The sequence below is a fragment of the Arvicola amphibius genome, chromosome 3 (assembly GCF_903992535.2).
Source record: "Arvicola amphibius chromosome 3, mArvAmp1.2, whole genome shotgun sequence".
Taxonomy (NCBI): domain Eukaryota; kingdom Metazoa; phylum Chordata; class Mammalia; order Rodentia; family Cricetidae; genus Arvicola; species Arvicola amphibius.
In genome coordinates this window covers 77,123,702-77,135,172 of record NC_052049.1, presented here as the reverse complement: position 1 = coordinate 77,135,172, position 11,471 = coordinate 77,123,702, and the positions used below count along the sequence as shown (strand labels likewise).

The window sequence follows — 11,471 nt, the reverse complement described above, 5'->3', positions numbered from 1 at the left end:
CTAAGCAGTATGGCTAGAAATAAAGCTCTGGCTTTGGTGATTGGCTTGGTCCATTCCTCGGCTTCCTGAGAGTCTAGCTTCATGGCAGAAGCATTGGTGGGAGCCACGTTTATTGCCACAACTCTGTGGAGTTTCTAGGTCTATGCCACCGCCAAGAAGCATGTCACTGGCTGCTCATAAACAATATTTAAGTGTTTGGTGACAGTGCCTCTTAAAAGAGCCACCGTGCAGTTTTTGCTCCTAACACTGAGTCACTGACAGCAAAGAGAGCCTACTTGGGAAAAAAATGGTTACCAATAAGCTGTGCTTGACTCTGTTCCTGTCTAGCTAGAATCCTTTCTTTTAAAATTTCTCAGACTTTATGTGGAAATTCTTACCAAACATTTGGGCACCATTTGTAGATAGACATTTCTGTCCCGCACAGTCCCACAGCCATTCAGTCCCAAAGGAACACACAGACGCTTATATTAATTATAAACTCTTCGGTCTATTAACTCAGGCTTATTATTAACTAACTCTTACAACTTAAATTTACCCATAATTCTTGTCTATGTTTAGCCACATGGCTTGGTACCTTTTATCAGTGAGGTATTTTCATCTTGCTTCCTCTGTGACTGGCTGGTGACTATGTCTCTGCCTTTCCTCTTCCCAGAATTCTTTTAGTATAGTCGCCCTGCCTATACTTCCTGCCTGGCCAATCAGCATTTTATTAAACCAATGCAAGTGACAAATCTTTTCAGGGTACAAAAGTATTATTTCACAGCAGAAGCCAGAATTATTTTCAAAATTTGTTCTGTTTTTCAAGAAAGATATTAAAAACGAGGACCAAAGAGATGACACAGAGGTTAAGAGCACAGACTAATTTCCCCAAGAATATAGGTTCAATCCCAGCACCCACAAGACTGCCCATAACTATCTGTAACCCTAGTTTCTAGGGATCTGATGCCCTCTTCTGGCCTCTACCAGCACTGCATACATGTGATACATACATGAAGTCAAATACACACACTATTTTTAAAGAAAAAATCAAAAGCCAAATACTTTTTAAAAATTTATTTTCAAAAATAAACCATGTTAAATTTCAGTGAAGACAGAGAAGTAATTCTAATTTTCCCACTTAATAGTTGTTAAAAAAAAACAACCTATGGGTGGGTGAACCTGGAGGCCTTTGAAGATATTTGCTTTCAAAATTAAGAAGAGGATCAACTGAAAAATTTATCAAAAGAGGATAACTTTTGTAAAAGCATTTTTCTGTGTAAACAGTTATCTGTGGTCTGTTTCATGTTACATTACTGCCATGTAGTACACGGTGAATATGTGGTAAGTACTTATTGCACTGACAAGTACCCTTAACTGCATCCTTCCTAACACCCAAACCAGCTGGTACTCTTCATCCTTTTTGTGACACGATGCCACCTGGGGTCATATTCCAGTTGCATGGGTCCTTGGAAGATGTAGTAGTATCCTAAAATGGAAACAAATTCAATTCAAACTCTTAACCTTGTGTTCCTTTAAAACCTAGAGCTGTTTTTTAAAGGTAATCTGGACTACAAAAGGTGTGGTTGTGATGTCAGTGTTGGGGATCCTTGGCAGTGCACTCTGCTCTGATGCTCCCCTCTGGCAAGCCACTCTCTGGATGGAGGTCTTAAGAGAGGACACAGGGTCTAGGTTAGGCACACATGGATCTTTAAGGAGGAAAAGGCTAGGGTGAACTCAGATTTGTTTATAAATCTCCGTCCACTCAGTAGGAGAGGATAATGAACAAAATGGGGGGTTCTAATCTTGTTAAATGTGTCATACAGCTCATCCCACACGATGTGGGCTGGACCATTGCTCTGTGACACTGAAAGGCAAGTTTTCTCAGGCTGAAGTTGAACATATTCACACCACAGGCTGGAGCGCCCTGCACCCATGCTGGATCCCAGGCTGCATTTTTGTACTTTAAGAAGTGATTTCCAATATTTTCCAGTCTACTTACTTCTGAAATAGAAGACTGCATTAACTTTAGAACCAACTCCTGAGAAGTGTGTGGAAATGAGTCTGGGATACGTCGGGTCCATGGCCTGTTGCGCCACATCGTACCTGTGGAAGGACCACAGTGAGGAGATGAACGTCATGACATGAAGCACACGCTCATCTTTCCTGAAAGTGATCTAAATGTACTGATGAAAACTGCAAAGGCCTAAAGTTGGCTGGTTTTCCCTAGGTTATCACAGGACTCAAAACTTGGACCATGACTCTAGTCAGAGCTCTCCCGCTCCTCAGTCCTTTCCCATGTCACCCAGCATTGACAAGGGCTTGAAATACGATAGCCCTCGGTGGCCCGATATCTTAGTTGCCTGTCTCCATTTTTTGCAAATCCTTTCTAGCAAGATGCATATCAATTATTTTCTCCCATGATGAGAAGAAAGGGTCTTAAGGGCCATTGAATCAATGGGTTTTGAACATCCATGTTATAGAAAATAGTAAAACACATCACGTCCACACTGGAGAGAGAGGCCCTAGATTTCCATAAAGTCTCTTCTCCTGAGCAAAAAGAGTCAATTTTCTCTAGACTTCCACGTGACAACTGAACTTGCTTCTGTCTTATTTTTCACTCAGTTTAGCTCTCCAACCGTTACTGGCTCGAACCGGCCCTCTGGTATTTAGGAAAAGGAAATACTTTGGTCAGTTGGAAGTGTAAAAGGGAGCCAGTAGTCAGACAAATTTTTAAGAATGTCGAATTACAGCAAATTAGTCCTATTTGTCACCTCTCCAGAAAGTTTGATTTGGTGAAATTACAAGTCCTATTTTTCAAACAAGGCTAAAGTTGGCAGACCAATTTTTGTCACAAATATACGGCATTCAGTTGAAATTAGATGTTGAATTTTAAATATTCAAGAAAACATAGAGGTTTTACTCTCTTAGTATATTCTGTTATGTCTTGTGTCAAACATGCAAAGGATGTGGCTCCTGACTGTTTTCCTCAGCAGAGGACAGGGATGATCCCCTTTCTTCAGTGAGTGAGACAACCAGACTAGCGGTGGAGTGCATCTGGCCTCCTGCTGGCATCCTGCCACTCAAAGGGCCGCTTTCTCATTTTATCTTCTGGGTCCACCAGTTATGGGAAGGAATCCTGGAGCCCAGACACACTCCAAAATTAAATTATATCAGAAACCCGGAGAAAAGAACCAGGTGGGCAGTGACTATTTTACACCCATATTCTCTGCTCTTTCTCCCAAGAAAAACAAAAGCATTTGAGGTGTTCATAGAGAAAATGCCATTGTAACTCACCTCCAGTACTGCTTATCCACAAAGAAGAAAACCTTCTGGCGAGATGGGTCAAAGGTGGCTGCATCTATCCTCTTCACTGACGTGGGGAATCCCAGAGTGTAAATGCTTCTGGGATAGCTTGGCTCTGGTACTAAGTTGTTTATTAACCAGTACTTGTCATCTACGAAGACAAAGACAAAAGGCACAACAGAATTGCACCGAAAACTAAAACTGAAAAACACTGACTTACTGTAAAGCATCTCTCTTGCGCAGTGTTCTAATTTTAATTTTTGTGCTGGCTGAGGCGGGGGGTTGGGGATGAATCTGAGACTCCATCCATGGTAAGCATGTTCTCTGTCACTGAGTAATGTCAACCCACCCTGTTTTTGTTCTCAGTCATTGTTTTTACCTCCTGTGGCTCTGTGGTTTGGATACTTTTAAGTGTCATTATCTTATATTTCGTACATCTATCCCAAAGGCTCTGTATATTTCTTGAATTGTTGATCTTTTATATAAGCTGTTAACTTATCATTTAGAGACATGATTACCGAAGTCTAGAGTCTGTTTTTAGTATCTAATTATAAAAAGAGGTACCTTTTTCTACCGTGTTCTCAGTGGCAAAACCAAGCATTGGCATTACCTTTAAAAAGAAATAGTTGATTTCTGCTTTCAATTTCATAAGCAGCTTGGATACCAGACGGAACAGTTGGCCACATGGAAGAAATTGAAGTGATATTGGAGGCTAGACTCCCAGGTACTTTCCACCAGAAGAACCTGACATGAAATACATTTAATATATGTGAAAATTGCTGTAGACACTTTCAAAACAAAATGGGAACTTGTGAAATGATTCAGTATTGATTCTCACACTTTATTCCATGAGTGTCTTGTGAGAGCACCCTGAAAGAGAGCCTTAATCAATTCTGGTAGTGACACCGATTAAACAGGAAACAAACAAACAAAAATCCAGAGTCTAGAATCCAAGGACCTAAGATTCTAGTGTAGTCTCCCAACTGGTTAGCTGGTTTTGTAATGGAAGAAGTTGCTGTTTTACAGTCTCAGGAGCATCCATCCTCCTTCCCACACATTAGCTTCCCCACTGACCTCCCCCAACCCAGCCTCTGTCTCCATCTCTGCTCCAACACGAAAACTGGGAGCCATTCTGGCTTCATGTACAAAGAGAGGTCTACATAGGAGGTTTTAGGGTCTTAATTCCTGTGTATGTGTGGATATATGTGTGAATGTGTACATGTGTTTTATATATGTGTGTGTGTATATGTGTGTATTGTGTATATATGTATGTGTGTATATGTGTGTATTATGAATATGTATGTGTGCATGTGTGTTTATTTGTATGTGTGTATATATGTGCATATGTATATGTGTGTTGTGCATATATATTTACGTGTATGTATGTGTATGTGCATATTTGTGTGATACATGTGTGTATATATGTATGTGTTTATGTGTGTGTGTGCATGTGTAGGTGTTTGTATATATGGATATGTTTGTGTACATGCGTGCACTTGAGGTGTCTTCTTCAACCATTCCCCCTTATCTTTTGAGACATGTGTTTTCATTAAACCTGGAGATTTGGGGTTCACTTAGACTGCTTGAGACTCCACAAGCCCCAGTGAGTCTGCTTTCCTCTGCTGCACACTGGGCTTTCACAGTCCGTGCCGCTGCCCCTGAATGCATCTATGTGGGGGTGGGGACTGATCTTAGGTCCTCTTGTTTGAACATCTTGTATTTTGCCAGCAGGCCTGTCTCGCCAATACCTGATCCCACATCCTTTCTAACCTGGCTTCTCCACTTCCTGTCTTTTAATTTCCCAACCAGATCCTACTACAAATTTATTTTTTTCACACATTAGCTTCCTAGTCACACAAACAGTATCACACAATTCTCTACTTCAAAAAAATCTAAGATCTCTCCAATACTTGAGAATCAGCCCAAGTTCCTGCCACACAAATTTGATCTACATTCTTCCAAATACCTCTGATAACAAACAAACAAAGCTACCAAATTTAACCCCACAGCCTATAGCACTGATTAGATAGGAAAATAACCATACCAGTCTTTAAAGAAGAGGATTTTATCTCCCAGTGTGGTGACAGCATCAAAGCTCGGGCGCTGCCGGCAGATAGCTGGCAGGGGACGCTCAGGACTCACCATGGGTGGGCTTCTTACTGGGGCTCCTAAAAAGACATTTTGATGTTCAACTCTGGGAATTCTGTAGGAGGAATAGCTATTCTTTTTTAATATTCTGTTCCTTAAAGGAAAATACAAAGCAGTCATGTTTCCTATGAACTTCATGAGAAGTATGCCCCGAGGACTTTGTCCCTCTTAGTTACAGCATGACAGAAGAGAATACTTGGATTTACTTCCTCTGGAAACAGTGGTGGCACTGTTAGGAAACGTTCCAGATGTGAGGGAAAATGAAGACAGGGTCTGTGTAGCTTATCTCACAGGGTGTGCAACAAAAGGGTAAATTTTCCAAATATAGATATGAGAGATTATTCATAAAAATGCATGGCACTGTATGGCAAATTATGAGGTTCAGCTTACCATAGAGAGACTGAATGCTACTTATGTCGTCAGCAGAGAGGCGGAATGTGTTGGGGTCAAGGAAACCATAGCTGGGGTACATGACTGAGTTTGGATTGTTGGAATGATGCAGCCCCAAGGAATGGCCAAGCTCATGAACAGCAACAAGGAACAGATTTGTACCTAAGAAGCAAGGTGAAAGAATAAAGCTGTGGACTTTATCGTTTTCTATTTAACTCACACCAGAAACTGTACATGTTTATAAGGTGCCATGTGATGTTTTGATGCCTACACTTATTGTATAATGTTCAAGATAGGGTATGTACCGTGTATCTGTGTTAAAAATACTCAAAATCCTTTCTTCCAGCCTTTTGAAGTAAATGGCACACTACTATTGTCTACAGTTGTATTGCTGCGCTGCAGTTCCAAGACTAGAACTCCATGCTCCTAACTGTGACTTATTACCAGTGCATCAACCATTAAACACCCAACTCCCCTTGCTCTTCATCAGGTACCCACAATTCTGCTCTCGACATTTATGAGATTAACTTTTCTCGTGTCTCAAGATGAACGAGATAATGGGGAACTCATCTTCCTATACCTGATCTTTTGCACATGACCCACTTCCATCCCCGTGAGAGGAGTCCAGCCTTAAGTGGCTAAATGTCATCCCATTGTGAATATGCTGTGTCACATGAGTGCAGGTACCTACAGAGGGCAGATGCTGATATCTGCCTGGGGTTAGTGTCACAGGTCGCTGTGAGCTGTCTGACCTGGGTCCTGGGAATAGAGCCCAGTGTGCTCTCTTAACTTCTGAGCTGTTTCTCCAGCCCATTGCTTTGGCATTTGAAAGGAAACAATACATCTGACACAATAGAGGGAACATTTAGGAATCCTTTACTGATTTCCCCATTTTTAAATAGCCTCTCTCAGTCTCAATGATGTCATTATAGGCTAGGTAAGTATTGTCAGAGCAGTTCTCTGTCAGGGATATTTTACCACTCTGTGGAAGTTTGAATCCCCACTTCTGCGTTCAACTAAAAATGTCTGAAAATGTTCCTTTGCAACCAAAATTGTCTACAGGTATGGATCATTTTATTGCCAGACAAATGGAACATATTCGGGCATGAATCTTCATAACACAAATCATTTGGTAGTTCACATTGCTTCTAAATCTTAATTAAAGCTTGTGTCTGTTGTTCTAACCACTCAGGAGGCTGAGACAGCAGGATTGGCTAAGCCTAGGAATTCAAGATCATAATGTTTTGTACAATTAGCTCCATTAGTCTTGATCTTCAAACAGGACTTTCTGTCTGTCTGGTGCTTCTGTTAGGTCATATGTCCTTTTTGTTTCTTAAAAATATCACTCAACACTGTAACAGAAACCCAACGAGCACTGATTGAACTCTTCAATATTACTATATGTCAGTACTGGATGTGGTGCTCCGTGTCCATATCAGAAAGATGATGCACCAGGACTCTGAGTTCAAGGCCAGCCTGGGCCACATAGATAGACTTTTCAAAAACACCTTTTGAATATTATAGACTCAAATCAATTTTAAGAATAAGGCCAGTAGCCAATAGTACATGTTTTTGTCCCCATTTTTGCACAAACTTGCTTTTGCTTGGTCTCTTCAGGCAAGAGCAACTTAACGTTTCTAGGGTCCACTGGGATTCCAAAACATTCTCACTTGATGAATAGTTTTCAAACAGCCCCTATATGACCCCAGAAAAAACTCAGACATATGGAACCTGTCTGGTTTAGAATTTATAGTTCAACAAATACTGAATCATGCATGATGTACCTCTGAGGTCTTCAAAATGCACTTATCAAAAACTTGATAAGTTTTAGACTGTGTATCATAGTCAAAGCTGTAGGCTATGTGTCTACCTTCCAGGTAGATATGATACACATGAAAATATAGCTATACATCACATGAAAAATCAGTGAGAGAAGGTATTCAGGGCAGAGTGACTATATTCTTGAATATTTCCCTATGTTTTCCACAAGAATAAACTGTATAATTGAGAATTTCCAAAAGATATTAGAAAAGCTATTGAGATGATGACATAAATTTTCTTATACTATGAATTGCCAATAATAATAATAACAACAACAACAACAACAACAATAATAATAATAATAAGTTAACCCCATTCCCCATTATCTGAATGGGATAGTGAGTTACAGTCCCAACTGATTAATTGGACATTCTGAAAATGGTATCACATGATGATGCAAGACTTCAAGACTACATATGAGCCTGTAGTTCTCCATCAGGATCTATAAATTTTCTATAAATATGTAAGACATTATTAGTATATAATCAATCACAGAATTGTTTGCCATTAAGTTTATAGATTTTACTGGTCAAAGCCCAACCAGAAGCTTTTGTCTTTCCAAGAGTTAATAGTACGGAACTTGCTCATATGATCTCGGTGGTTCTTAGAGTTGACCTTTAACATAATCAAACCCAGTAACTCTGATTTGCAATGAGGAAAAATTGGACTAAATGTATCAAGTCTTAAATGTGATTTAGAGATAAGCAATCAGACTATATTATTTAAGACTATAATAATTATTTAAGACTATAAAAATTTGTAAGGATGCATTCTTTCAAGATCAGGACCTATCTTAAATCTACTTATGGTTAGTTTTCCTTTTTTTCTCCTACCTTGAGAAGAACTTTTACTCCAAGTTTCTGCCTCATCAAAATGTGCATCTCCTTGAATGCCAGGTCCAGGGTAAAAAGCGTGGGCTAGTACACCACCTTTTCCATCAAAAGCATTGGGGTCTCCATGAGCTTTTTAAAACAAAAGAAAGTCAATAGTTAGCGACATCTGTCAAAAGGCATGAGAGCTGCACTTGGTGGCAGCACATGGTGTGGTGAGTGGCATTGCACAGCACAGCTGGTGTACCTCCAAATGCAAAGAGGATCATGATGTCAGCCTCGCCTTCATGAATCTTCCTGAATCTCAGAAGACTCACATCACTCCAGACTTGAAAAGCTTTCTGAAATACGTAGTCAACATCCTCACGCTTCATGTTAGGAGTGTAATTAACGATTCTGTGTTAGAGATAGAAAAGCAAGCATGACGCCACTGGGTAATTTTGTCTTTTCTAGTCTCTCCGTTCTGCACCCACACCTGAAGGAAGAACGACTTCACATACTGACAGTCCATGGAAAAAATACTCTTTTGAAGTTCAAACCATTTTTTCTTCAGAAAACTATTTTATCAATCTAAATATATTTTAGTTTACCAGATAAATTACTGGTAATTATCGTGAAGGATTTAGTTTCATAAACACAAATACCCATTGTGCCCAAATTCCATATTTATGCATCTTTAATGTTCTACATACTTCTCCTGTCTTATTTGTATTCAATTCAGATTCATTCTCTTTGTTTGCAGCTTTTCTGCTCTGCTCTGAACTGATTGGCTAGCAAATGACGGCAAGTCTTCCTTTAGAGAACAGCTCTCCTTATAGAGATAATGAATTATGTGTGTGGGGGGGTGCCTGTGTTTATATGCATGTTCATATGTGTGTAGGTGTGAGTGTAGCGTGTAAGTGCATGCAGAGGCCAGAAGCTGACTCGGGCGTCTTCCTCAGTCACACTCTGCTTTATTTGTTGAGGCAGAGTCTCTCAACCAAAACCGCAAACCCTGCTTCTCTAGTCTAGCCTGCCCTGGGCCTCCCCTACCCCTGTCTCCTGTGCCTGTAATGGCTTTTCTGTAGTTTCTAGGGATCTGAACTCTGATCCTCATGGTTGTATGACAAGCACTTTCTCCCCCAGTCATCACACCGGCCTAGAAACAATGAATGCCTTTGTGTTAACACCGCACAGAGGCTACCCTCAGCCTTAAAACTTTTCTGTAGCTAAATGTTTCAGGATTCTCGAAGCCACACGCATAGGAAAGAAAAATTCACTGGGTCAGATGCTGACATTACCTGTAGGTGAGGTGAAGATTCCTCCATATTGACCTCAATGGCACTGCGCCACGATGCTGCACGTCAGACACGCCACAGCGAGGGGTGTGCATTATCTTTAGAGTAGGGTTGTCCAGTTGCCCAGTTGCTTTGAGCCCAAAGAACTGCTGCATTTCCTGGAGTTTTTCTTCTAGGACGTTTCTCTTCACTTTTGATTTTATCATTGAAATTCTGTCCTCATTAAAGTCATAATATTTTTTCAAGTACCTCTGAACAAAACACAAGTAATGAACACAGTTACACTGTACACTGTACACAACCAGGTTTCTGTTGGGGCCCTGCAAACATGCTCAGCAGTATGCTGATGCTCCTGAACCACATATTTTAGTTACAACCTACATTATTATTATGTAGACAATCAATTATAAGAAGGAAATTTAACTTCCTAAGATATTTAAGCATGTCACAAATAATTAGTCTGATTCCCAAGAGCCCAGTGGAAAAGCTATTTATTATTCTGCTTCTTCAGACTTGTGTCTGGGGTTTTAGAAGCCATTTTGATATCTAGTATATAAGGGTACATTGTAAGTGGCAGAATCTTTGTTGTTAGGGTACTTAAACCATTTTGGTTGGCATTGAAAGTTTACTTAGCTGGGAGATGTAGCTTAGTGGCAAAGCACTTGCCTAGCATGCTTGAAGGTTTGGGTTTGTCTCTGGTATGGGGGAAAATCTTGACACAGTGGACGACTTGGAAAATTCAAGGTAAAAATAATGTTAGAAAATAGAGCCAGCTGCTGAGGAGGATAATACAGAAGGGCACCTGAGGCCAGGAGTTCAAGACCAGACTGGACAACACAGCAGATCCTGTCTCAAAAAGGAATGTATGCAATTTTAGAAAATATAAGCTCAATTTTCTTAATTATAAAAAGTAAGATTTTTCAAATATTATTTTAAGATACTTATGAATAAATATGTGAGATAAGTGAGTGTAGAGGGAGCTTGCTGTAACTATTATGAGAATTTAAAGTGGCTATATAGATTAAGCCATGTCCAAATCCCACATCATTAATGGACATTAAATTTCAAATGAAAGACTAAATGAGGTAGGAGAGAAAACACAACACTCTATCAGAAATGTGATCCTATTATATTGAGCTAAAATTATTTACCCAAAGCTTTTTGTAGACAGCACAATTATTCACAAATTTAATAATATTCTTTCAAAACAATCATTCGTTTTGATATTCCTCTGTGAAAAACAAAAACAATGCTTAAAAACAGCTATTTATGCTGCTTTTCAAATCAAATCATACTTTTCAAAACAAAACTTGCAAATTCAATAAATATTGCAAAATGTACAAAATCAGTAAAGATTTGACCAGTGCAATCTTGTTAGTACTTACTTCAGCAAATTCTTGTTCATTTCTGGGAGCGGCCGCAGAGGCAGACACCTGTAAGAGCACAAAGAGCATGAGGGCCTTCATCGTGGCCAGCTCCTTTCAGCAGAGCTCCCTTCACTCTGCTCCCTTGCTGCAAGTTCCCTTAAAGTCCGCTTTATATAGCCCTCTAGACCGGATCTGCAAACCTGAAATCCTCGGAGTGACTCACAGTTGTTATCATCCCTTGCTTTCCTCCAGGGTCATGTGAACAGTAGGTCAGACTGTCATCTAACTCATCACTCACCTAAGCATGTCTAGCATTCACAAGCACAGGTAAGACCCAAGAACAGCAAATCTACCAA

The 11,471-nt window shown here is 40.0% G+C and overlaps 1 protein-coding gene across 1 annotated transcript; it reads right to left on the bottom strand.

Annotated features, from left to right (window-relative positions):
- Window positions 1–1,364: 1,364 nt before the first annotated feature.
- LOC119810350 (macrophage metalloelastase-like) lies at window positions 1,365–11,214 on the bottom strand. The gene is made up of 10 exons (XM_038323791.1): window positions 11,134–11,214; window positions 9,752–9,999; window positions 8,719–8,867; window positions 8,475–8,603; window positions 5,821–5,982; window positions 5,327–5,450; window positions 3,893–4,026; window positions 3,274–3,433; window positions 1,979–2,082; window positions 1,365–1,465 (listed from the first exon to the last, which is right to left on the bottom strand). Exons 1-10 carry the CDS (start codon window positions 11,212–11,214, stop codon window positions 1,365–1,367), a joined length of 1,392 nt encoding a protein of 463 aa, XP_038179719.1.
- Window positions 11,215–11,471: the final 257 nt, after the last annotated feature.